The sequence below is a fragment of the Neurospora tetraspora genome (genome assembly GCF_033439725.1).
Source record: "Neurospora tetraspora strain CBS 560.94 chromosome Unknown B0H65scaffold_1, whole genome shotgun sequence".
Lineage (NCBI taxonomy): Eukaryota > Fungi > Ascomycota > Sordariomycetes > Sordariales > Sordariaceae > Neurospora > Neurospora tetraspora.
Genome location: NW_026944383.1, coordinates 5,204,186 through 5,230,374, shown reverse-complemented (window position 1 = coordinate 5,230,374; position 26,189 = coordinate 5,204,186). Strand labels below are relative to the sequence as shown.

Genomic DNA, 26,189 nt, shown 5'->3' with positions numbered 1-26,189 from the left:
GTGTTGGGGGTTGTTTGAAGTTGGGAACTTGTAAGAGTCTGAACGAACAAAAGAAGCTGGTGCTGACTGGACAACATGACAGTTGGCGGCCAAAACACGGGCGGGAAATAAAGAGCTCCTATTATTGATGTCCAGGGGGGAGGTATGTATTCAGCATTCACGCACTTGCTCTCACCTCCAGCTCCCATTTGTGTGAGATAACCACGACAGACAACTTGCCAGAAATGCATTTCATCTCATTATCTTATTTTCCGAAGAAGTGTGACGTCAACCCAGAACATCGTTGTCGAGTTCAAGGTTTGAGTGCAGGTCGAGGGAAGATCGAATGGAATGGCCGCTACTCCCCAAAGCGGCATGGTCTCGATTCGCAGTTCAGGTGCTGAGCAATGGAGCCAAGGGGCCGCCAAGAGTGCCAAGGGTGATTTGAGCTGGAAAATAAGAAATGGGAAATGTCGAAACGAAATCGAAATGGTTGGAAATCCTGTTCTGGTTTTCGACACACTTGCCGTCGGTCTCGTGGAGGGCGGTTCGGAAGGTCACAAGATGCCGCTGGTGTTGGTGTTGATGTTGCTGACTGAGCGGAGATTGAGCACCCGACAACATTGAATGCGGAAACTTGAGACGACAGCTGCGAGGTTTGGAGCAACTTGAAGTGAGACGCGCCAGCTGGTGGATCCGAGTTCCACCTGGATATCCATCTGCCATGCCTGCCAAGCCAAGTGTCTGGCACTGTTCCAGCACTTCCAGCACTCCGGGTTCACCTTTCCAGGCGCTCATTGTCCCGTATGTGGATGGGTCTTGACCGTGAGTTCCGTCCTGTGATTGGCCAGGAGTCCATCACTCAGCCCGCCTTAGCCCAGCCAAGCACGCCCAGCACGCCCAGCGAGAGGGAAGAAGCCGGCTACCAAAACCAGAAGCCGGTGCCAAAGTCCAGATTGGTCCATCTGCGCTGCCCTGAGTGCTGACGCTCTTCACACCCTCGTTTGCACACTGCGTAATCATCCGCTTCGGTTTCCCCTCGCTTCGGTTCGCCTTTCTCTTTGCTCTTTGTCACTTGCTTTTTCCCTTTTGCCATTTTACTCCCCGAACGACTCGACGACCGCCGACATTCGTTTCCCCGACGACTCCTCGACTCTCGAGCTCCCCCGACTCTGCCGCTTACGACGGGCAAAGCCATCAATCATTCAGCTTTGACAACACCCGCACCGTCCGTCCGTCCGCTCGCTTGGACTGATCTAATCGGAGAGGAACACTCGGATATTACCAGGAAATACACTGAGGGAAGATCCGTCGAAGATCCGCGTACTTGTCTGCCCAGACAACCCCCCGGACGGCAAAGGGACCAACTGAATCACGCACAACCACCAAACCTGCAATCGTTTCTTCAGCCATCTTGTCATCATCATCAACAACAACAGTCAACAACAACAGCGTCCCGTCAGTGCCCGTTGCACTGTCGTCCCCTCTTTTTTTTACGGAATCCGGGCGCCAGCAGCCATCTGACATCGGGTGTGACGGTGAGACGAGAGCACCAACAAGCTTTTGCCCATCAGTTGTCATTCGACCATACGACGACGGGTTCAGGGACAGGAATCAATACGGCCAACATCAGGAAAGGAAGGTGTCAATTGGACAACAACACAACATATTCGGTCTTTTTCGTAAATCGACCAGCACCGCTTTCGCTCGCTTCGCATACGCCGCATACGGGCGCATTTTCGAGGGCATCTGGTGGAAGGAATTAAAGGTCGGGCGGACGTAACATTCCCTCCGCCGACACACTTTGGGGCGGAGTAAGCCACCACACGCAGCAGCGCAAATCACGGCAGCCGACACACCTGACACAGAAATTCTTTCGGAAACAATAACAATACCAAAACCTCGACGACTCGTCGATATTTGCACAGACACCACCAAATATCCCCCTTCCAACCCCGTACATAATCATTCAAGATGGCTGGTACGTCGAAATTCACGAGTTGCATGGGCTCTCCCCACAAAGAGCACTCACTATCTGGCCCCCCTGCTACTTGATTGTTCCTTTGTTTGTTGCTGTAGCTAACAACACCACTGTATTTTAGCGCCCACACCAGTAACGACAGTCTTTCCAACACAATCGATGCCTGCATGCGCAACGGCATGTGGTCCCCTATACGATGTCAACGGAGCCTGCGCAACCACGACAGCCGCCGCCAATGTTCTCCAGAAATGCTTCTGCGGTGATGCACGATTAGCTCCATTCAGTACCGGCACCGCCGGTGTGTGCGATGCTGCTTGTACGGCTAGTCCTACAGATTTGGCAAAGATTCAGGTACGGGGGAATCTATGGTCGTATACACAGTACGGCTTTGTGACTGACATGATGTCAAACAGGCATGGTACACAGGCTACTGCAAGGCCACTGCGACAACGACTGGCACAGCAGCAACGTCGACAGGTACTGCTGTCGCCAGCAAGGATAAAGGCGGAGGCTCATGGTATGTTCCTTTTTCAGTCTTAATCTTTCAATGTGACCCAGCAATGTAACTAACACCTGTACCTCCCAGGATGCACAACCACTACCAATGGATCATCTTCCTCGTCATCATCGTCGTCGCTTTCGTCGGCATCTGGATAGGCGCCTGCTTCTGGCGGCGGGCCTACCTCCGCAAGCGTGACCGTAAGTTCGCGCTTGGCCACAACATGGCCCACACCACCGAGTCAGGCCGGGTGGTTCCCAACGACGGCGCGCATGTTCCCGGTGCGACCATGTTCTCCCCGGCGCCCATCGCCGAGGCTACCGTGTTTGACGAGAAGCCCAAGAAGACGAAGAAGAAGTGGACTGTTACGGAGAGGACATGAGTTATTGCCATTGGGCCTTGCTTACCTTCACTCACGTATATGGCTGTCGAGTTGAACGGTTGCTTTTCCTGTTGACGACACGGAGGGAAAGAAAAAGAAACACCTGATAAATACGCCTCGGACCCATCTTCGCCGGTTATCAACCCACGACATCGACGTCGACACGATAGATCTGTCTTTCGCCGCCGTCGTCCTCATCGCCTACCGCCCCTCTCCATGTCCCTCCTCTCTTCGAACGGGGGGTCATGTTTCGCTTATCATTTTTAGTCACCATCATCATCCTTCCGCTCTTTTTGGGTATCAACCGCGCGGGGGTCCATGTTATTTCCGCCTGTCTGTCCACCTCTGGGTTGGGCTTCGGACATTCTCTCATCTAGTCGGCGTTGCGGCGAAATTTTCCATCATTTTGGTTTTCTTATACATGGACGGGGTGGGGGCGGGGGCTGGGTGCTTGAGGAGAGAGAAAGGTCGGCAGGGCGGTCGTGTCAATTGTATCAGTAGTACCACCATCACCTCCTATACGCGCTGCCGCATGGGCTCTGGGCTATGAACTGTGTACTATGGGCTGTAGAGAAAGGGGCGGGGGGGAGGAGGAGAAGCATGAAAGAGATATAATCAAAAGGAGAGAAGAGGAAGGACGATAAAGGATACCCCCCCAATCCATTCCATACCAACTAGCTGAAACCAGGCATTTCGATCCTTGGAAGCCCTCTTCATCACCAGATAGAGCGGAGGTTTTTTGTCTGTCAAAAACGAAACGGGAACTGCATTTTTGTCGATGTTTACTGTTGCGTATCCCGCTTTGATCTTGTATGTCCGAAAACGAGAGCAACGCCTTCTGGTTGTTGCACGAATTGCTATCCCACTTCCTTCCCCCCTTTTGACCTTTTGACCTTTTGACCTTTTTCTTCCACACGTGTTTGTGTCCAAAACGACAAAATGCATTTTTGGCGATCTTCATTGTTGAAACCCCCCCTTTGATCTTGTGTCTCCGAAAACGACAGAAATGCCGACCTTTTTGTTTTTGATCTCCCACGTGCCGTGCCGAATGTCGAAGTACCTAGTGGAGATCTCGATTCATCGTAGCAATGTCAAGATCTAAGAATGGCAATCTCGTTACGTTCCCAAGTTCCTTGACTTTGGAGCCTCCAAGAGCTCCAAGAGCCTTGGGGCCTTGGCAGAACTATAAATGCCGAAGCCCCTGTTGCTCATCACTGGAGTCCCAGACACTCGGTAGTCGGGACATGATGAAACACCGGGCAGTTGAACTACTTAGGTGGACTAGGCGATGGGTGGTCAAAGGGATAATTCTTATTCTTTTAGATTGAATCCTATATCTCTTTTCTGTTTCCAAAAAGAAAGGTCCTGCCTGCCTGTCTTTGCCTCTGTCCGCCCTCGTTGGAAACATTTTCTCTGTCTAGGTTTTAACCAAAGTGTTTACTCGTAAACGCTCCGCCAATGATCTATTACAGTTATTGCATCTTTTGTTTGTTCTAAGCGCCATCATTCTCACTTCCCGTGTCGTCATCACCGTCACGCTCGCTCGTCACCGTTGCCGTAGTCGTAAGCTTCGTAACCAAGTTCGTAGCCTCTTCAACCACCCTCGACACCTATCTCAAGGGCAGAGACTGCTTCTCAAGCTTGGCTTGTTCCTCAGCGGCGTCCATGTAGAGGTCAATCAAGCAACCGGCGGACCACGCTTGGGTAGGACACTGTACAAGAAAATCAACGGTTAGTATACTATTCGTATGTTTAGGCGGTTGTGGATATGGGAAACTCACCGAATCATGACACTCCTCTCCATTCTTCTGCGTCAACTCCGTAAGTCCAGCCCACGGGCTCCGCTGAATCATCTCCTTGCACCCAATAAGTCGCCTGGTGACCTGCTGGAAGGCCTCGGTGCGGCCCTCGGCATCGTCACGGCCGCGGCGCATCAAGTCGAACTTGAGCAGCGCCCGGAGAAAGAAACCAGTCGGCCACAGCCACTCGGGACCCTGGTGGTAGTTGCGACCCTTGCTGGTGGCAAAGTCCTCGCTGTCCTCGCTGTTGCGGTAGTACGGCCTGTAGTTCATGTCGCTGGGGTCGAGCGTAGCCATGCCAGTGGGGCCGCGGAGAGCGGTGTCGGCAACCCAAAGAGCATGCATAGCGTGCTCCGGAACGAAGAGGTCGGGGGCGCATGTCATGACAATGGGGAAGTTGCAGCGGAGCTGGTAGTCCTCATACTCCTTACCGGAACGGTAGAGATCCTTGTAGATGCCACGACGGTTGATGATCGCCGGGTTGACATCGTACTTGGAGTCCTCGTCGGGGGAGATGGGGACGAAGTAGCAACGCTCAAAGTTCTCCTTGATGAGAGCAGCCCAGTCCTTCAGGGCAATTTCGGTGCCATCGGCCTTGCGAACGCTGGAGTGCTTGAACTTGCCGGCTTCATTGAGAGAAGCCACCCACTTCAGGTTGCTGTACAACATACCCGTGATCTCAACGGCAGCACCGTCTCTGGGAGTTCCCGGCACACCCTTGGAACCAGCACGCTCGCTCTCACCCATCTTGTCCATCCAGGTACCACAGTTGGCCTGGTTACCGCCGAAGATGAAACCGTTGCTCCAGTCAACCTTGATCTCCTGGTCGAACCCGGCATCGCTCATCTGCATATCCAAGTTGGGGCCGGCGTTCGCCTCACGGTACTTCATGCCCTCGGCATGGCGCTGGAAAACCTCCTGGATGATCTCGGCGATGGTGCTTTCCTTGCTGTACGCACGCTCATCATTGACGTCGAAGTAGGTATCATCGTAAGGGAGGAAGCGCCGCTTGACCTTGTCATCTAGGATCGACAAGCCATTGGGAACCAGACGGGTGTAGTCCTGGATGCACTGCAGGAAGAACCAAACAGAATCTCTGGAGTTGTATCTGGGGTTATTACCGCTTCCCAGAAGATTAGGAATCATACCATGCTTGAGCACGCTGGCGAAGGCGTGGATATGCTCTCTGGCCTCTGCATAGCGACCAGTACCGAGGTACAAGCCGCGGAGGGAAATGAACACATCGCGACCCCAGCAGCGAGCCCACGAGACAGCGAAGTGAGGCAGACCCGCAGCAAGCGACGGAACGAGCCGGTTGGGATACAGTGACGCTGACTTGACGAGACCAGTCTGCTGAACGCTGACCATGGCCAAACTTTGCAGGAACCATTGCCCCTTGATGACATTGCTGTCCATAAGGGAGATACCGCGTTCAAAGGCCGCAAGATAGGCAGTGCGAAGCACAAGACCGAAGTATCTGGGAAGCAAGAAGCTGGGGATGGGACGGATAGCGTCGAAGCGCTCCTTCAACCACTGAGCAGGCTTCGCCAGCCGGCGATACTCCTCCTTCTTCGAGGCACGCTCAATTCTCCCAACAATGTAGTCGAGAGCCCACTGGCCGTCTCTTAGATGCTGGCATAGAGGATGTGCGAGGTTGTTGTCCTTGATAACATCCTTGAGGATGCTCCACCAACCTTGCAATCCAGCATACACAATCTTGCCGTGGCCGGGAATGTCGTAGGTTCCATCCTGGCCATCGCTAGCATCACGCTCCTCAGGCTCGCACTTGTACAGAAGGAAGTTGAGGTCGACAAGATCAAGCTCCTCCATTGCTGTCTTTGCGCCAGAGGTGACAAAGTTGTCCAAACCGCTCGAGTGCTCTGCCGCCGGGATCCAAGTCTCGAAGAGAGCAATACTTCCAGGAGGGAACTTTTCACGGACGGTGATGATGGTATCTTGCCCCTTGACTTCCATCCGCACGCCTGGCAAACCGACCAGACGGCTGGGAAGACCACGAAGATGCTTCTTATCGCTCAGGACCTCGTCAACGGCTTCCTTGCTAGCATCAACCTCAAGCATCCAGCTACCGAGATGGCGAGCCTTTGTACCGGTCAGGTGGACAGGGTTGAAAGCGCCGTTGCCATTTCCATAACCGGGGAACGCAGTGTGGGCAATGAGGAAGTAGCCCTTTCTCGACTCCTGATGGACTCTGTGAACTGTGACGTACTCGTCCTCATGGTGGATATGCGTCTCATCGTAGCCATCCATGCCCATCAAGGTGTGAATCTGGTTGAGAAGCTTCTTCACACCAGCGATTCCACCCTTACCCTCTCCCGTTTTGACAGGGGCATTGGAAGCCTCGGACGTGTAGAGACGGGTTTCGCCAACCAAGTCAACAAGCCTGGGATAGATCTCGTCGTATCCCATCACGCTGCCGGTAGCGCTTGCGCACATGGCGACCAGGGCTGCGTTGGGAAGCGTGTCACGCGCATCACGCTTCTGAGCAGGAACCTCATTGTCATGAGTGCAGTCCATAAAGAGTGCTTGGACAGGAACTGGCCTGATACGGCGGATGACCTCGCGTGTGTAGACGCCATCTCCATTCGTGCCGCTGATGGACGACGAGCGACCCTCGTTGCTTGAGACCTCGTCAACTTCGAAGCTGCCAATGGGTCGACCTCCGTGACGATGAACCAGACGACTGAGCTCGCCAGTGCTCCATGCCTGCATGGCCTCGCGGATCAGTGCGCTGATACCCAGACGCTTGACAAAGACATAATCCATCTCTTCGGAACCGGTGAAAAGCTCGGCAACGACATAGAGGTCGGGGCGAACACGGCGAGCCTCATCGAGGATGTGCTCAGCGACATGAAGAGGAGTGGAATGACAGTTGTCGATACGGAAGCCGGCGAAGTACTTGGCCAGCATGCGGGCGTACTTCGTCATGTGCTCCCAAAGCCATGGGCTGTCTTCAGGACCGCTTCCGTAACGAAGCTTTGTGCAGTCTCCCCAGACAATGACTTCGCGGCGAAGATAGACGCGAGAGTTGGGGCCGGCATTGTCGACCAGCGCGTTTCCGCCCCATACCCATCCGTTGTTCGCAAGAACCAGGTCTTCCTTCTTGTGCTTCTTCGTCTTCTCGTTGACTGGAAGACGGGTGAAGTACGTCTCGATTAGGGGGTTTTCGGCGTTGATGGGTCCGAACTTTGGGCCGTGCTCATCGAGTCGGACGTACTTGATGCGATTGAACAGCTGCTGCAAGATTTCGGCAACTTCGTCATCGTACTCCTTGTAGAATGGAACGTTCACGATCTCCAGAATCTCGACAATCTTGGCCCTGGCTGCTGCCTGGTCGGCAGTATCCTTCGTCTCCCCTTCGTACCGGCCGAAGAGGGCAGACAAAAGAGCGGCAGCCACCTTGGGGTTAGCCCTCCGCCTGAAGCGCTCGCCAAGATAATCCATGTTCTGCAAACCATGCTGGATTAGGAACTCTGCTTGCTCCTTAGGTGTAGCGGAGTGTAGAGCGTCAATACCGCCAGCTCCAACGGATCCTTGTGGGAAGTCAGTGTCGTTGGCAACCCAGGACTCGACCGCAGCGTCAGCATCACGCTCCACGTCGAGAGTATAGTACTCCCATAGGCGAATTTGAGCAATGACCTCCTTCTTGATGGCGTCCATAATCTTGACCAGATCATCGACGTCCTTGAGCTCAGTGGGAAGGCCAAGCTCCTCCAACCTGGTACCCAGCTCGAGCAGCTTGGTATCGAGGAGGTAGGCGGACTCGAGCCATGGCGCAGTCGTCAAGTTGTATCCGGCCTCGGGATGCTCCAAGAGCCACTCGCTATTGTGTGCAGTGTGGTTGAGGACAATATCCGTCAAGCTGAGCAGGGAGTGGTTCTTCTCCAGACTTTCCACCATCTTCTGGACATCGGGCTCGCCTGCGGGGAAGCAAGCTGGGTCCCAGCCCAGTTGATCATACAAGCTGTATGGCGAATTTGATGCACCTCGTACCTGCAGTGGTGTGAAGTGGATCATGTTGTACCCTCGGTCGCTGATTCCCCGAAGGTGGCGTTCCCAGTCTGTTGGGTACTTGCCCATGAACTTGCTGATGATGGAGAAGATGGATAGCGCCGGAAGCGGCAGCGGCTGCCCGTCCAGCGAGAGCCTGGGTGCGACATCGATATAGTACAGCGGCGTCTTTTTCTGTGTGGCCTTGGTAACGGTTCCGTCGGCGTTTACCAGGTTGCTGGCCAAATCAGGGAGTTCAGCATATGTGGTGTAGAAGGCGTACGCGCCGGCCTCGTAAATCGGAATCGAAATCTCGAGCGTGCGGTTGAAGTCAGGGACGAGCCTGTAACGGGATTGTTAGCCTTGTTTACCGGTATTTTACAGCTTTCATCTGATGAAAATAGGGGGTGGGTTTGTTTACTTGAACTCGCGGAACTTGTTCCGCTGGAACGGCTGGCCGTGCTCAGGGATGTTCACCCACAAGCTGCCATGGCTGCAGATGCTGGAAGTGCCCTCGATGGCAAAGCGAATCGTTACTGGGTCTTTCGACTTGGGCGCAATGTAGATGTACTCGCCGGGCACGTCAGGCGAGCCATCGTCCTTCAGTGGCAATAGGTAAACTTCGTTGGAAACCATGGTTCTGGGGATCATTGTTGGGGAAAGGGAGGCGGGGTCGGAGGGAGCTCCCCACGACCTTTAGTATTGAGGGGAGCTTTGGGAGAGCTGGCGTGTCGGTGAGGCGCTAGGGCTCTAGCGTAGCAGACCGGCGGTGATGGAGCTTGGTGCTAGGCGGTCCAGAGAGGAGACAAAACTTGTAAGGATCAACACGGTGGGATCCCAAGTATATCTGCCTGATCAGCAAGGAAGTCAGAACAGTTTCACCCTATCAACGACGTCCGTAGGGGCTGCGGGAGCTGTAGTGGCGATGCCCGTAACGGTTGCGACGCTGGGAGAGCACAGGGAATCAGGGATCGCGATGGTCTTACAGTCGTTGGTCTCTAGACACGAAATAAGTAGACAGCAGAGACAGAGAGGGCTCAACAAAACATTCCAAGCGACGTGGCTCCAACAAAAGCCTCGGGGGCCAGAGGGATTATGTACGAAATGTAGGTGACGACTGTTGAAGAGAAATCCAAATCGTGATATCGTAGGTATGGGCCCGTGTGGTTTGGCTGTGATAGGACCGGAGGCAGACAATAGCTTCCAGACTGGGGCTTGACTGGAGCAACTTGGCTGGCGGACGAGCTTACAACCAAGGTTTGGCTTCTAGCTCGACGACTCTTGCCAGGGGTTGACGGCAGTCTAGAGCAGAAGGGACCCGTCAGAAAACAAGCAAAATGCAGCAACGACAACACTGGCGATTCCACCCCGACCCGTGTTCAACACCACCTCGGACGTGGGACGGCAAGTGGTGGGAGTGAGCTGATGGAGGTCGTGAGAGCACAGCACGTCGAGATGATGCCAAGAGCGAGCTTGATCCACACCCATCAATTACTTGTCCAATGGCAGACGGGTATGCAGGAGTGACAGCGAATATGACTGCTGCAAGGTAGCTGCGACTTTGAAAGAAAAAAGACGAGATGGGAGTTGTGAAGTGGTGGACGATGCATGCGGAAGGTGTTGTGCACTTTCCTTTATCTCTATCACTCCTGAAGATACCATTCTCCCTGTCATGAACGTTCCTTCCCTCCCGCAAGATCTGAGGTTTGCCTTATCGTTGGTTTCAAAATCGGCGATTAAACACGCCTTGACAGTTTGACAGTCTGTGCCTGAAGATCCTTGACTCGGCACAAACGCGCTTGGCCAGTTCCAACCATTCAAGTTGCGAGAGCGCTCGGTGAGCTCCAGGTCCGATCGGACAAGCAGAAGATTGCCCATGGCGCCCAACAGCCGGTTTACAGCTTCATGTTCTTGAATCGCAAAGTAATTTCCTCGACACTCCTGGGCGCAACGGATGCTGACCGCATGTTCAAACGCTGTCTTGGAGAAGGAAGTGAGGGGTGGCATTGGGCTGCCCCGCGCCGATTCCATATCCCTGTCCAATGACATCACCGTTTAGTCCGCGCCCAAGGCTCTCGTGGCTCCAGAAATATCGGAAAGATCTGGCAGGCGCACGGACCATCACAACTCGCACATCCGGAAGGTCACGGCATCGGATGACGGTCGTGGACCGATCGGATCGGCCCTCTATCGCTTCCCCCCTGCTTATCCGACTGCAGACTCGGAGCCCGGCCATTGTACGGCTTCCGGAGCATGGCATGACTGGGGTTTGGGCGGAGCTTCGCCGAGCTAAGATCCGGATGCGGCTCCGGGGGTGGGGGGTGTTAGATACACAATAGAGTCCCGCCACAATATCCACGTGAATAGCCAGCGCCTCCGTTAATTGTCGGATGAGGTGCACGAAAATATCAGACGGTAGCTACCCTGGGAATTCGGGACTTTGACTTCGGACTGACCCCAAGTCAAGATTCTTCGCGTCTGCATCATGCAGGGCCCATCGATGTTGAATATCGGTACTTGTTCCCGGAAACTCAAGTTGCCTTTGACGTCGAGGTGGCTTTTCTGGATCAGATATCAGAATTTGGTCGAAGCCGGGTGTCGCGGACCTTCCTGGATGCCTTCAATAAATTTACGAGAAAAGACTTTGCTAGGCAACACAAGCGGGCCACATGGGCTCTCCTCAACGTGTAAGCCAAGCAGGTTGTGCGGTGCAGATGATCAACTCTTGGACCCTGATGATGTTCCTGTCAGGACCGCTCGTACGGCATGATGTCTGTGCAAGTAAGCAAGCCCGCCGGTTTGGTTCAACTTTTCAAGTTGCTCGAGCACGGTCTTCATCCGGAGGTGGTAACTCCATCAAACAAGCTTTACGGGACCGGGCGTGCAAACTCAATTCCTTCAAAACCCCCCACGCGCCCCGACATCAACCGCCTGTGTCCGGGACAAGGTCCGCACGGCGACCGACGGACCCCTTTCGGCCCCCAGACCGAGACGCCCGCAGTCCAACTCCAGCATGATGGGCTCCAAGGATCCAGGCGCCCCGGATTTTCTAGCAGAATCCAGACTTGCTTTCTGTGGATCCCTCAGTGCTTCTCAGTTCTCTCACACCCGTGACAGGACGGGATTCGCAGTGTCAACCGAAAAAGGGGATCCGAAACCCCGCCATGTTCCCCGCAGGGACCCTAACGGTTCCGGGCGGCTTGTGCCCGCCTAAAATTTTCGAAAGACTTCTGGCAACAAAGGGCGGGATGGTCCATTTTGTACGTGTCGCCAACGTTGCTGATGGCCTCATTTTGAAGCGTATTTTGCCTCGGTCCATGATAGCAATGTCGCATTATCATGAAGCGAGGCTTGGTCTTGGTCAACGGTGATCTTCATGAAATGTAGCATCGGGTGTGGCCGAGACGGAAGTAAACCGAGGTGCTCGGCCGAGGTGAAATGCGCTGCACTTTTCCACTTCTGGAAAGCAGGGGCGCGACTCAAATCCAAGCCAGGCCATCCAGGCCTTTCAAGCTGGGCCTGCGCAGCCCCGGTGACTTTCACAAGCTTGCCATGCCCCGGCAGAAATGGAGGGTGGGAAAGTGCGCTACGGGAACGATTTTTTTGTTGAGATTCTGATAGGGCATTGAGCGGCGTGGCAGCAGCGAATGACTTCGGCTGCCGCGCTCCTCCTGCGTCATTGGAATGCCTCTTGTTGTACACCATATATCAGATTTGTTGACCCTCGCTCTTGTGCTTTCTTTTTTTTTTTTTTCCCCTTTCTCCTCTTCTTCCTGCTCCGTACATCAGATGAACTGTTCCCGTCTCGGACAACCCCTTCTCCATCAGGCCCGTTACAGAAGCCGAGTCTCAAGCTCAAACGCCGCCGCCATCTCTCGTTGTCTTGTACAAGGTCAAGGCCCAAAACTACCTCTATCGTTTTCGTCGCCGCCAACCCACCCAGCGCTCCGCCGTCGGTTTTACGTCCAGTCTTCGGTCGCTATTTCGAACACCACTTCTTCTTTTCACCAACAACTTCTCCAAAGCCCCCAAGCCGCAACCCGTACCGCCGCACTCGAGCCCGCTTCGTCCCTCTGGCCCAGCCGCAGTAGCAGAGCCTCCCTTGTTCCTCCTGCCAACCACACACGACACTTCCTTGTCCGCAGATACTCTCAGTCCGCCAAAATGACTGTCAACAACTTCACCAAGAAACACAAGGTTACCGTCATCGGTTCCGGAAACTGGGGCACCACAGTGGCCAAGCTCGTTGCCGAGAACTGCGCCGAGCACCCCGATACGTTCGAGAAGGATGTTCAGATGTGGGTTTACGAGGAGAACGTTACCCTCCCCAAGGACTCCAAGCACTTCGATGCCTCGATCGGCGAGCAACCCCAGAAGCTCACCCACATCATCAACACAAAGCACGAGAACGTCAAGTACCTCCCCGGCATCCCGTTGCCCCACAACATTGTCGCCAACCCTTCGCTGGTAGACGCCGTTAAGGACTCGAGCATCCTTATCTTCAACCTCCCCCACGAGTTCATTGGCAATATCTGCAGACAGATCAAGGACCACATTGCGCCCTATGCTCGCGGTATCAGCTGCATCAAGGGCGTCTCCGTCACCGACGACAAGATCGAGCTTATTTGCAACTACATCAGCGACGCGCTCAACATCTACTGCGGTGCCCTTAGCGGTGCCAACATTGCCAGCGAGATTGCCAATGAGCAGTGGTGCGAGACCACCATTGCCTACAACACCCCCGTTGTTGACAGGCGCGACGAGAACGGCAGGCCGGTTGCCAACGGCGAGTCCAACGGCAACGGCGGTGCCAATGGCCACTCCAAGCAGCTCACCCCGCTGCCGCTCGATTACCCTCCTCTTGACCACGACGAGTGGTCGCTGCTCTTCAGCCGCCCCTACTTCACCGTCTCCATGGTGTCGGACATTGTCGGCGTCTCGCTGGCTGGTGCGCTCAAGAACATTGTCGCCATTGCTTGCGGCTACGTCGAGGGCCACGGCTGGAACATGACCGCTAAGACCGCCGTTATGCGTCGCGGCATGCAGGAGACTATTCGTTTTGCCAACGAATTTTTCCCCGGCCAGATCGAGCCCAGGACCTTCTGGGAGGAAAGTGCCGGCTGGGGTGACATGATCGTGAGCTGCACCTCTGCCCGCAACTGGAGGTGCTCCAAGTTGGCCGTGGAGCGCAACCTGCCCATTGAGGAGGTTGAGAAGACGGAGCTCAACGGACAGAAGCTGCAGGGTATCTCCACCACCCGCGAGGTCAGCAGCTTCCTCCGTGCCAAGGGGGCCGAGGAGCGCTACCCCGTCTTCATGGCTGTTGAGCGCATCATCAACCAGGAGATCAAGGTGGAAGAGATTCCCAAGCTCTTCAAGTAAGGAGGCAAAAGGAGAAAAGGGTGCAAAATCGGTTCGGGTTGCGATCATGGGGCGTTTTACGGCGGTTTAGGTACTTTGGGTTTTTGAAAGTGCATCGAGCCTGTTGGTGAGAGTTGTTCCGGGGTGTGGGGAAGGGATTTCAGGATCATCGTGTATGCGGTCGGCTTTATGCATGCCATAGCGTATCGGATATCTTTGCAATGGAAACAAAGACACATACAAACATAAGGGGGTGGGATAGTGTAGCCTAATTCTGTATATGTACGGCGTCTTTAGCTCATGGCGTAATGGGACTTTCTTCGTGTATCCTATGCTGTGTCGATATGATCTCCAAGTGAACCGTGAAGAGTGCAAACACCCTAAATCAAGCCTATAGTAACGCCATGCAAGATAACCTCATCCCCAAATCCTTTCCTTCACTCATCCTCCTCCAAAGTATCCCCCAACAAACATCTCTTTTCCTCATCATCAACCACCATCTCACTCCTCCTCCTACTCAACCAAGACCCCGATCTCTTTCTGCCATTCACCCATCCCTTTTGATCCTCCCCCACCCCTTCCTTATCCTTTCCCCCCTCATCATCGTGAACAGTCCTCTCCCCCTCCCCAAAAAGCGGCTTAAAAACAAAATCATAGCTCCCCCAAACAAAATGCATCATAACGCTCATCGTCCCCGCCACCCACCCCGGAACCTTGCCCTTGTCGTCAGCAACCCATTTCGTGGCTTTCAACACAAAGAAGAAAAGCGGCATCCAGATGACCATAAATATCAAACGGCCGATTTGCTGCCGGCAGGAGGTGATGGTGTAGGGCTCGAGGTTGTTAAGGTATGACTGGTAGGAGGCGGGGAGTTCGTGTTCCACGGCGCCGGAGCGGAGGAGGGTGAGGTAGCGGAGGGAGGGTTGGGCTGGGGGGGAGGTGGGGCGATGGATGGGGAGGAGGAGTTTGGAGAGGGCGCGGCGCCATTTTGGGGGGAGGGAGGGTGGCTCGTCGGGTTTGGTGGGGGGTTCCTTGGGGTCGGAGGGATCGGAGTCTCCTCCGCCGGTGAAAGAAAAGCTGGGAGGCTGCTTAGGGCTGGGGTGCTTAGGGTCGTTGCCGCCATCGTCAGGGAGGTTCTCAGGCAACTGAGGAGCGTACAGCGTCCTTGCCAGAAAAGGTCTAGGCAAGTCCGGGCGTGGATGCTCGGGAATGCGAACGGGCGCGGGCAGTTCGATGCAGGGGACCAAGATCTCGTGGTAGCTGGCCCCGCCGCCTTCGGTGGCTAGGATGGTGGCGTAGTCTTGTGCTGTTACTTCGTAGACTACGCCGATGAGACCGCCGGTTTCCATGTTCCAATCCGAGTCCGCAGAGTTCTCCTTGGCCGGTGGTTGATGTTTACCCGGAGGTGGGAGATGGGGCGGGTCGAGAGGCGGGATCGGTACCACTGGTGGCTTCTTGGGAAGCTTCCGCAAAGCAATGTTGGCGAAGCAGGGCTCCAGGTAGGGGATCCCGGGCAGGTCGAAGGTCAGACGGATCGAAGGCGCCGAGACGTTCACTTGGCTTAGGGGAAGGATGTTGCGCATGCCGAGGAACGTCTTGGCGCACATGTTGGAGCCGTAGGCGAGGTAGAGGACGGTGCTGGATGATGGGAGGTCTGAGCCGCCCGCCGCCGCAGCGGGTACGGGGATCGGTTCATCGGGGAAGGGAGTTGGTGAGACGTCTGGTTGGGAGAGACGGGCGCGAGAGGTCCGGGGGATTGAGGATGCGGATAGCGGTGCGGTGGAGGCGGAGGGTGGAAGGTATTCGAGGTGTTTGAGAGTTGCGGATGTTGTGTCTTTATCGTCTGCGGCGTACATACCACATTCTGTCGCGTTGTAGGAGTACATGGTCGCTTTGGTTGGGATATCGCCCGTGCGCAGATGACGGATCGGTAGGGGAAAGATGGACCAATTGAGAGCAAGCCAGCAAAGACGTGATTGCAACGAAAATGGCGAAAGATGGACGTTAGATGACTTTGAAGTATATAAGATTCAAGGTCAAGGCACTAAAAGATGGGATGACAGATCCGTTTGTGGTTGAAGGAAGGTCTAGATTGGATTTACAATCTGTCAAGGTACAAGGCATGAACCGATGCTGACTAATCGCTCTGATTGGTGGAAGTTTATCGAATGCAACCCTACACCGGCGTAGGACAACAACTTGTCCGCCGTGCCGAATCGGAACGGGGCAATCCGGTGACAACAATTCCCGAGATTCTTCGACTTCCACTCTCCGCTCGGCAATGGCGGGTCTCCGAAGTCCGAGCGCTCCCCGGTTTGCGTCCCGGTCCGCGAAAATCAGCAGAGTACTCTGTTGAGGGCTGCGATGCGCTGTGCTTCCATTATCATTGCCTGGCCTACGTTCAGGCTACCTGACCATCTCCTGGTAGTTCAGGCTGTCATCCCATCTTTTAGTGCCTTTGACCTTGGATCTTATATACTTCAAAGTCACCTCCATCGTCGACCTGAGGTGCTGACTGCACGATTTGGATGATTTTGTGGGGTTTTTACAGCCGATGCGCGGCTTCCGTTCTTATCGATTGAAAACACACCTGTCGCTCGGTCGTTCCTTCCTTTGTGGTCAAGCTCCCGTATGCCTCCAAGAATAATGGGAAGGCGCGAAGCGATGGGTAGGTCGAGAGGCCCTTTTGCCCTGCCGATGCGCACACGCACAATTTCGATGATGTCTTTTTCCCGAAAGTTGTGCGCTGTCAGTGGATAGCTTTCTTCTTGTGATGGGGTCGATTCTCAGAGCACTTGGGATCATACGCATACTGAAGGAATCAAACCGGCGATCGAGAACGAGCAGTTCTTCCGCGCCTCATCACGATCGTTCCACCATGGAGCAGTGGTTACCTCCAAGCCACGAGAGCTCTGTCAACCTGATACGGGCCGACGGCGGCGAGATCTGGACAGTCCTCTCCCCTCGACGCCGTGCTAGAAGCCCCTCAAGACTCACGACGTTTTCCGATGCCAATGGACTGGTCTATCTCGATCCCCTTCCCGAACCCATCATGAAAGACCCGAGTCCGAAGAAAAGGGATCCGTTGGCGGACATGCTCCCCGACAGCTGGGAGCCAACTCAGAAACGTGACCCCGATCCGGTCAAGGAGACACCACGACAGCCCGAAAATAAGACCCAGCCTGCTGTCAATGCCCAGACTCAGAACAGAACTCCTCTCTTCGCCGACGACCTGGCTCTCGACATGCCATGGAACTCTGTTTCTTCCCGCACGAAACCTACCAAGACCCGTCAGTCCCAAGCCAAACCAAAGGCCAAGCCCAGCAAAGGTGCTGGCTCAACCCCGCCCACCGAACCTGACAAGTCCACTGATTCTACGTCCCCGCATGATGGCTCTGCTCTTCGGAGATCTCCTCGGATTTCCAAGCTCATGGCTCACCAGAAGCTTCAGACTACTACTCCTCCTTCTTCGCGGTCTGAAGTCGAGAAGGACGGTCAGAAATCGAAGAGTGGTTCAGTTCCCGCCATACCCAGGAAGCGAAAAGCACAACCACATGAAACCGAGACTTTGGAAACGAGTGGCTCGGATACACACGACAAGAAACCAACAGGATTGCCGGCTAAGCCTTCCAAGATCCAACGCACTGAGCAAGCCAGTCCGGCCGAGGCCAAACCCCCCACCAAAGAGAGCGAGGTAGCAAGACCCAGGCCGGCAAACAAAGAGGTTCAGACTCCCGTTGAGCCCGAGGAGGAAGTCTTTCCCCATGATAATAGAACTGAGAAGTACAACCCAGCAAGCAACAAGCTTCAGACTCCTAATGAGCCGGAAGAGTCAGTTCTTTCCTATCACAACAGAGTTGAAAAACAAGACTCGGCAACCACTGGAGTCCAAACTTCGAGTGAGCTGGAGGAGATGCTGCAGCCCCTTCACGAGAGAACTCAGAAGATCAAGACACCGCCCATCTACCGAGACCAGGCAATTCAGGCATTCGGATCCCAGACGACATCCGAAGACGCGTTCCCTGCCAAGACAACTGTCAATCTGATGGCGGGCACACAATATGAGCAGAGGCCATTTCGCAAGCAAGCAGCCCTCGTACATGACGTGGTCAATGAACTACCCAGACGTATTTCAAGGGAGGCTGTCTCTTTGCCAGCTCCCAAAGACACTGTGCCTTCACATATGGCTCATGCGTGGGATAGGTTGGCTCAGAGGGGACCCCAACACCAGACTCTCGACCTCAAACTGGCGCAGGAAGCAGTTCCCGTATTCCATCCTGCCAATCATGGACAAGAACATCATAATGTTAACTCTGAACTCTCGAGTTCTCCCTTGTTTATGGATCAAGGTCCTGTTTATGATGGTGACCAAGAACCTGGAGCAGCACCATGGCCGCCTAGGAACATGTTCCGCAATGGCTTGGAGACCTATGAAGGCCAAGTTTCGCACCGCAACACAGCTTCCACACTACGCAAACAGCCGTCTCACAACCGGTTGCCTGTTCTGGCTTTCGCTCAGCATCCTGATCTCGCCTACTCGCTGCCACATGCTGCCGATCTTACAAACGAGTTTCGAGGAATGCCAGCTCAGCGCCCGCAAAGCCAAGGGAGTGCTTCGGCGTCTTCAGAGCAAAGCAGAGAAACAAGCCCGGAAGAGGTCTGGAGGAGAGAGACAGTGGATGACTCCACATTTGCGATTGTGCACAAAATAGGGATGGTAAGTTCCACCGCCCATGAAAGTTTTTGATGATGTGTGATGTCCTGACCTCGATCTCCCCATAGATGTTACATCGCGCACTCAAGCCGAGAGAAGAAGTCGTTGACGACATAATCAAGGATTACCTGGAGAATTCAGTGCTGCTACTTGAGCAGATGAACACTTGTCATGAAACTGAAAGAGAAACCACTGTTGACAATCACGAAGCGGCAACCCAAACCTTATACTCCCTGTTCGACACAGCCTGGCAGGATATCCGACACCTGCAAGAACAACTGCAGTCATTTGACATCTCGAAGATACTGGCCAGTACCCGCAAGCCTGCATTTGGCCAGAAGATGCACATGTTGAACCGGCTGTGCGACGAGCGCCTTAGCAAGTACATTGAACAAGCTTCCCGCGCGACAACCGGCGATGAGGATTCAGTCTCCAGGAAGGGTGACCTTGTGGAGTTCTTCAAGTCACAACTTCACGAACAGATTGGGCATTCTGATGCTTTGACCACGAAGCTCCAGATAATCGATGCGGAAGCAGACATGTTCATCGAGCGTCTTCGCAACGATGAGATAGGCTTTCCGAGCAGGCAGTCTGATGCACAGCATATTAAAGACGACCCAAAGACGACTTCTCAAGCTATGGAGCAGGCCGCTGACGCGCTGATCGGTTCGAAGCAGAAGCAACCTGCTCCAGATGGCGAGGCACTGCTTGGCAGTTCTCAGGAACCCATCGAGGTGTCGTCACACTATGACTCGGACAGTGATTACGTTGACTGATCCGTTGCTTTTCATACTGTTTAGTTACGTTGGCCGTTTCCGAATAATCTTTCGGCCGTTTTTTTTCGAACAAGTACGTGTATTGCTGGAGGAAGTGTTGGTTTTCGGGCAGTCACGTCATATGTGCGAATCTTTTGTCAACTGGAGGTTGGTCGGAAGATCGAAGCTAAGTGCCTGTGATCAAATGATATTCTGACTTATAATTGCGAGGATTGTGCCAGTGTTGGCCTGCGATTTCTGTTGGTCTTAATCCAAGGTACGGTATCTACTCCCCCAGGAAGCGAAAGGCGAGGTTGAAAGTTCAGCAATATGAATACATGTATCCCTACCTCCATCTCCTTCACGTATGGGACATCGTAAGCAAGTGCCACAACTTGAAGAATACAGGTACCGAGACTAGGAAATCAAAGTGGTCGAAAGTCTACGAATTCAGTAGTGGACCCCCCGAGTTACCCTCCCCTTTCTGCCTGCCCTCCTGTTTGCCCCCCTCCTCTGAAGACACTCAGGTCAAATACCCCACGACGCGAAGCTTTTCCTCTCGCGCAAACAACAACATCACCCTCGAAACTTGATCACCCTTCTACAAGAAAAAAGCATCGAGTCTACCCATCAGAAACACAAGTCAGCGTCTATATACCCGCATCGCCCTTCAACCTTTGTAGCTTCGAAACCAGAACTGCTCATCCTTGATCGAGGAAGCCGTTGCTGAAACCCTCAACATCTGGCAGACAGAATTTCGCGAGCTCAGGAAGGTTATTGACGATGTCATCGGTAGGAGGTCTCGACAAGTCCGAAAACATGCGGCGTGGAGTGAAGGATCAAGGGAAAATATCGCGGAACATGGAGGGAGAGTCAGAGCTGAATGGGGGGCGAAGCTGCGACAGATGTTGGGCATTCAGCGGGTTGTAAAAACATGGATCACTGTTGGACCGAATGACATTAATTTTCCTCCTAATTATGCCTTCACATCCAACAGCACGTCGAATAACTGGGGCGGTTTGGTTCCTGTTGGCTCGCGGAGATTTCCTCGACATATGCTGAGCAATACATGAAGCGGAGGATTAATGGGCAGAGTTCAGGTTGGCGATTGAGGAATGGACAAGCGGCGGTATAAGAAGGTTAGGGGGAAGTCACGAAGTCACGAAGTCATGATGTGATGGATGAAGTAGTTTCAACGATCCTAATGAAGTCGGCCAAGTCCCAAGTCTTCTTAATGAACTCATTTCTCATTCCTGCCGCATTCTAACAAGTGACTATGTGCCCGTTATGTGTCAAAGCTGGACTGGAGAGTTTATCTACTGGTGGGTGTTGGGTGTTGGCTCCTTTGTCGTCATGGTTTGGTGATTCCCGTCCTGTCCTGGTCTTAAGCGCTGAACTGAACCAACATCCAACGTCCAACTTCCAACAGGAACATGAATGAATAAGCGCCGGCAAAAGTCCATTCATCGTGTCCTGCAATGTATCTCGTGCCGGTGGCCCAACGCCCACTCCCCCGGATTGCCAACAGTAGTTGTAAGAAAGAAAACTAATACGAACGAGAATCAAATGGTTGAAGTTTGACGAGGGCGATGTGCTGTGATGTTAGAGGAAGAATCATAAGTTCCTTGGGGACACCTACTTGTAGCACCTTTATCCAACTAGATAGAAGAACGCTCCTTTTCCAGCCTTTTTATCTCTTCTCTCCTTTATGGTTTTCGATTTTGAAACAGAAGATTTGAAAAAGAAGGCGCATTACGTGGCAACTCAAACACTCACTGACATTCAAAGCAACATCGGATATTGTGTTCTGGAGATATACTACTAGATATCGAGATCAACCAGCCACTTTGCGTTACTACAAGCTCACATATTTCTTTCTAATACCCTACTACCTAATTATCGATTGTCGACATGTCACACTTGCCGAATCCTTGGTGCACCCAAAAGGTTAGTTCCTCCTTCACCACTATGCTAGACGGATACAGTCTGACTAACATACCCCTTGCTTTAGGACGTGGAAGAGAATGTGCCACTCGAAGATATCTCCACTGACCAGACACGTCCAAAACCAAATAATACTCCCAATCCCAAATATGCTCGAACATTCCACCCATTCCCCAAACTCCCCACCGAGCTTCGCCTCCAAATCTGGAGGTTAGCAGCAGAGTCAGCCTGCCGTAACAGAAATGTCCACCGGGTGCGCTTAAAACTTGTGGCCGATATCTCTACCTCTCCAAATCACAACAATTATGACTCCAAGACATCCTCAACCTCTAGCACAAGGCCAATCCTCCTCCCCACCCCCTCCCTCATCCTCTCCACGCACGCCAGTCGTAACCTCCTCACCATCTGCTCCGAGTCCCGTTCCGAAATTCTCAACGGCCCCTCGGCCTCATATTTCTTACCAGACAAGCTGATCCTCCGAACCCGAATCCCAACCCCGACAACCGGTGGTGGTGGTCAAGCGCGTGAACGTGGGCGTGGGCGTGAGCGTGAACATGAGCGTGCAGTGTGCGGAATCCTCCACTGCAACCTCTCCCGAGACGTCATCCTGCTAGAAAACATCTCCTCCTCCGACGTCCTAGTCGAGAGCGAAACCGCCATCAGGACACTTGGACAGCACCTGCTGGGTCCGTTGCGAGGCGTGGAGAACCTTGGGTTGGACTTTTTGGGCAGTCAAGGTGTGTTTGAAGGGATGGTTGAATGGAATAGGAAGCCAGAGTGTGAGCGGGCTATGAGGAGGTTGGCGGGTGGGTTCGGGTTGGGGACAAGGTTAAGGGGGGTTTGGGTTTTTGCTGCTGGGCCTGGGAGTGGGAGGGTTGGGGATGAGGAAGAGGAAGGACGGTCCTGGATCTTCTGGGTTTACTGATGGGGATACGGCAACTAGTACAGTCCAATACTGGTTTATTTGTTAAGGTAGCGTGGGACTTTCTTCCGGCTATGAGTACAGTAGGGGAGAAATGTGCGATCTAGAGGATATGATTGGCAAATCGTCGAAAAACCAGGGTACCTAGAGAGAGGTTTACCGTATTATCTCGGGAAATTGGGATCCGGAAAGGCAGGGTTGAAGGTGTAAAAAAGCATGTATGTGGTTGACCGACACCTCTAACCCTGCCTCGTACCTGCCTTGGTTTCCGAATCCCAATTTCCCGAGATAATACGGTAGAGCAGCCTCCTCGGTATTCCAGAGACAATACCAAAAAGGGAAATAGTTCCAGCGCTTTTCCAGGACTTGCATCGTCAAAGTCCACCGAACCAAACTTCAGAAGGAAAAGTGTCTGTCGAAGTACCACGCCAACAATCAAACCAGGGTTGGAGTGTACGTCCGGAGCACGAGCTGATGACAACGTTCGTTGTTTTGAGTTGATGGATGATTATTAAGACGACGACTCGGAGAACATCAACTGGTACATGTACGGCGGGCAATATGCCGGTGAGTCAAAGTTAGACGATGATGACTGGTGGCGAAGGGTGGTGCCCTATTACGAACTCTTGTGTTCGTTGGAGCAAGTTGCTATCGGTCTGGAGGACATGTTGCATTTGCCGCCAACGCCAAGTTTCTTCTATGAAGAAACGGAGTCGGGATCTGGCGGGGCTGAAGATTCGCCTGCCGAGGAGATATCTTCGTCAGGTTGGCTGCGGAAGGTGGTGCATGTAGGGATCTTGGGTCAGTTCGGGGGTAAATGGTGCTTCAAGAGGGATATGACAATGTCGATGCCATTGCTAGGCCGAAGCTCCGGTTCTCGGATGCTACCAGGTGTGGACGATCTGGAATGGGGGGGAGGAGGTAGGCGTGGAAAACGATGTTAGCGATGATCACCGGGATGAGAGTCATGGTTTATGGAGTTGGAGGTGGATGATGCTGATAAGGGAGAATATGATATATAGCTGAAGTCTGTCCAAGAGGATGCCTCGCTGCCTTACTGAGGTGGCAGTTGTAGGCGGTGGAATCATGAATCCTGATGGTTTCCATATCTGAAAAACAAAGCTGGCCACGGTATGTCCGTTGGATATGTCCAGGTCTGGATAGATAGATGGACGGAACGGAAGAGTGGTTGGTGGTTATATGTTGTGATTCGCTGGACCTAGTATTATTGGGATTATGTGCAATCAGGATACATATACCAGCAATTCAAAGTCCCGATTTTAAACGTCCGCAGTGATCTCCCGCTGTGCTTTCTCTGTGCCCACCGAGCTATTCTCCCCATCCCATACCGTTCAAGCGAGGCCCAAGATGTTGCTTCATGCATCCAACCTTCTATGGTACCATCTGGTTCACCAAACCCAGTCTACTCAGCCCAGTCTATCCGAAATTGATGGAAGAAACCTGGCGAGATCGGAACGTAGCAGGATAGCATCGGATTGCGGCACTGCCTTATGACCCTCCTAGTTATGTAGCCGCGTGATAACGATACTGGTGAGCCATCGATGTCACTGTGTAGCTCCTCCAACACGTTCATCCCAAGAATGTAGTGTATTCAAACCCGCTTTCCAGCAAAAGATAAGTTCGTGCCCATTAGCACCCCAACCATACGCCGGAGCACTCCCTCGTCACCTCGGAAAGGTCTTCTGGTACTACTCCAGCTTCGAGTCGAACGAGGTGAAACTGCTAGTCTTCCCTTTCCCGTTCTTCTGTGTCTTGGCGACGGGCTCTTCCGTCACCAAAAGCTCATCACCGTCATCCAAGTCACTATCCGGTGTCACGACTGCGGCTTCTGGTTGTAGTTCGTCGATATCGCCTTCGAATGCCTCAGCAACGCTAGAGTACTGTGGCTGCGAGAGATACGACAGCATCGACCGTTGTGTTTTCTTGGGGGGCTTCAGGACCCCGGCTTGTTTCTTTTTCAGGTATTTCTTGATGAGGCTCTGGTCCTCGATGTTGTCTTCAGGTTCCCATGTCGGGTTCTGGTCGGGCGGCCAGTCGCCTTCCCAGAGGACTAGGTACTTGTGAACCTTGAGGCCATGCTCGGTTACCCGTTGGTCGTCGAGTAGTTCCTTAACTACCCAGGACCCAGTGGGCTCTTCGATCTGAGGCTTCTTTTGCTTTTTGTTCGGTTTCGACTGCTCGTCTTTACGACGCTTCCTTGCGCTGGAAGACTCATTCTGCTTGGATAGGGAGTCAGAAGTGACTATCGGTTTAGAGATTGCAATGGGTACTGCAAGAGGCGTGAAAGCAATCGGCTTGACTTGTGTTGGGTGCGGTAAAGGAAGTACAGCTGTTTTAGGAACCGCTTTGAACTGACGTGTGCTGTCTCTAGACGGAGAAGCTCGTGTATTGGACTCCGTATTCTTCCCTCCAAAGCCAAGTGAATGACCTACCCCATTCTGGCCTGCCCCTTTTTGGCTGCCATGTCCACTGACCGAGGTTCTTCCTGCCTCAATGCTGCGCGCAAACATTGGGTGAATTCTTCCTGGGGTGGAAGCGACGCTCGACGACGGGCGCGAAGCAAGGTTGCTCGAGAGACCTAGGTTTACCGTTGTGGGTTTGGATGGGCCGGCCACAGGCTGTTGCGCGAACGACACCGAACTACTAGCCCGTGAATAAGATGGAATCCTGGGACCTAGGTCGGCCGACAGAGGATCGGCCGAATCGTAGCCCTCCAGGTCCGTGCCGCTATCCTCTACCTCGCTGGCATCGTTCTGTAGTTGGAGCTGGATGGCTGCTTCGTCCGAATCGTCAAACCTGGGGATCTCGGCCCGCTTTCGTTTCTGTGGAGTAGCTAACGAGGGACCGCCAACAGCTTCCTGCTTGGCTAATAGGACGTCCCCCTCTTGCAACGATAAGACAGGCTCCGCGGGTGCGTCAAGCGCTGGGTCGTTCAAGCGGGCCTTTGGAGGGCGACCGGGTTTCTTCTTAGCGGGAGCTTGCCCCTGGTTCTTGCGCTTCCGCTCAGCCTCCACAGCCTTGTCCGCTTCCTTAATTTGAAGAGCATCGTATTCCCATTCCTCCAACTCGCGTGGAGATACGTAGTCGAGGGCTTCGTTGCAAGGGACTAGAAGCCTAGCAGCCGGGATGTCGGTAAATCCGATATGGTAAAAAACACGACGTCGAGAGTCTGGCTTTGTGTCCTTGAGCACAGGCAGGACAAATTGGTCGATGATGTATGCGGTCGAGTCTCGAGGCGGCGCGAGAGTAATAGGAGGCGGTGGTGGACCCGAGCCACGGGTGTACTTCTTGATCGAAGGGAGAGGTATCTCGATAGTCGTCTTGGGACGGCCGGTGACAGGCTTTCCAGCCATTGCGCAATATAGGGGGATGATATGTGAAACTGAATTGGTTGTGAGTCGGTGGTTGGGTTCAAGTGGGCGTGTGCGACGCGCCCCGAGAGATTGGCCCGCGCAGCTGTGGAGGAAGGGGCCGAAGAGACTTGTCGCGTGAGAGCAGAAAGATGACCGCCGTTAATTCCTCAAGATGCGCCATTGGGATAGTGACAAATTTACTGGCGAAGTGCGCCTCGACAAAGCATGTCGGTCGCCATGTCGTGATGTGTTTCGAGTGATGCTTGTTTCCAGGTTGATTGTTAAGTTGGCGCCCGCGCTGTTGATCCAGCGCGTCGACCGTTAGGTATAAACCAGCGCCAAGGCGGGAAAATGTCGGCCCATCATACTTGTATTATACATAATTAATATCGATCATGCCAAGAACAGTCTAGTAAGCGTGCAAGCTAGCAAATTAAAAAAAAAAAAGTTAATTTAATTGCAAATTAAAAA

At 53.5% G+C, this 26,189-nt stretch overlaps 7 protein-coding genes across 7 annotated transcripts; 4 read left to right on the top strand and 3 right to left on the bottom strand.

Annotated features, from left to right (window-relative positions):
- Nucleotides 1-1,953: 1,953 nt before the first annotated feature.
- On the top strand, nucleotides 1,954-3,300 carry B0H65DRAFT_564147 (uncharacterized protein; the record flags this gene model as incomplete). The annotated part of the gene is made up of 4 exons (XM_062830246.1): nucleotides 1,954-1,960; nucleotides 2,082-2,311; nucleotides 2,374-2,477; nucleotides 2,547-3,300. The coding sequence occupies 4 exons, from the start codon at nucleotides 1,954-1,956 to the stop codon at nucleotides 2,839-2,841; spliced, it is 636 nt and encodes a 211-aa protein (XP_062686825.1). The 3' UTR covers nucleotides 2,842-3,300.
- Nucleotides 3,301-4,451: 1,151 nt separating this feature from the next.
- B0H65DRAFT_414487 (uncharacterized protein) lies at nucleotides 4,452-9,299 on the bottom strand (the record flags this gene model as incomplete). Its single annotated transcript, XM_062823919.1, has 3 exons — nucleotides 4,452-4,553; nucleotides 4,623-8,991; nucleotides 9,070-9,299. 3 exons carry the CDS (start codon nucleotides 9,297-9,299, stop codon nucleotides 4,452-4,454), a joined length of 4,701 nt encoding a protein of 1,566 aa, XP_062686824.1.
- A 3,077-nt stretch (nucleotides 9,300-12,376) lies between these two features.
- Nucleotides 12,377-14,279, top strand: B0H65DRAFT_452036 (NAD-dependent glycerol-3-phosphate dehydrogenase). Its single transcript, XM_062826083.1, has one exon. The coding sequence runs from the start codon at nucleotides 12,438-12,440 to the stop codon at nucleotides 14,028-14,030; it is 1,593 nt and encodes a 530-aa protein (XP_062686823.1). The 5' UTR covers nucleotides 12,377-12,437; the 3' UTR covers nucleotides 14,031-14,279.
- On the bottom strand, nucleotides 14,280-16,079 carry B0H65DRAFT_452035 (uncharacterized protein). The gene has a single exon (XM_062826082.1). The coding sequence runs from the start codon at nucleotides 15,893-15,895 to the stop codon at nucleotides 14,447-14,449; it is 1,449 nt and encodes a 482-aa protein (XP_062686822.1). The 5' UTR covers nucleotides 15,896-16,079; the 3' UTR covers nucleotides 14,280-14,446.
- An 808-nt stretch (nucleotides 16,080-16,887) lies between these two features.
- On the top strand, nucleotides 16,888-19,499 carry B0H65DRAFT_438686 (uncharacterized protein; the record flags this gene model as incomplete). The annotated part of the gene is made up of 2 exons (XM_062825382.1): nucleotides 16,888-18,726; nucleotides 18,792-19,499. 2 exons carry the CDS (start codon nucleotides 16,888-16,890, stop codon nucleotides 19,497-19,499), a joined length of 2,547 nt encoding a protein of 848 aa, XP_062686821.1.
- A 1,890-nt stretch (nucleotides 19,500-21,389) lies between these two features.
- Nucleotides 21,390-23,457, top strand: B0H65DRAFT_438685 (uncharacterized protein; the record flags this gene model as incomplete). Its single annotated transcript, XM_062825381.1, has 6 exons — nucleotides 21,390-21,425; nucleotides 21,490-22,159; nucleotides 22,395-22,484; nucleotides 22,861-23,157; nucleotides 23,206-23,265; nucleotides 23,420-23,457. The coding sequence occupies 6 exons, from the start codon at nucleotides 21,390-21,392 to the stop codon at nucleotides 23,455-23,457; spliced, it is 1,191 nt and encodes a 396-aa protein (XP_062686820.1).
- Nucleotides 23,458-24,053: 596 nt separating this feature from the next.
- Nucleotides 24,054-25,718, bottom strand: B0H65DRAFT_416298 (uncharacterized protein; the record flags this gene model as incomplete). The annotated part of the gene is made up of 1 exon (XM_062824034.1): nucleotides 24,054-25,718. The coding sequence occupies one exon, from the start codon at nucleotides 25,716-25,718 to the stop codon at nucleotides 24,054-24,056; it is 1,665 nt and encodes a 554-aa protein (XP_062686819.1).
- Between the last annotated feature and the right edge of the window lie 471 nt (nucleotides 25,719-26,189).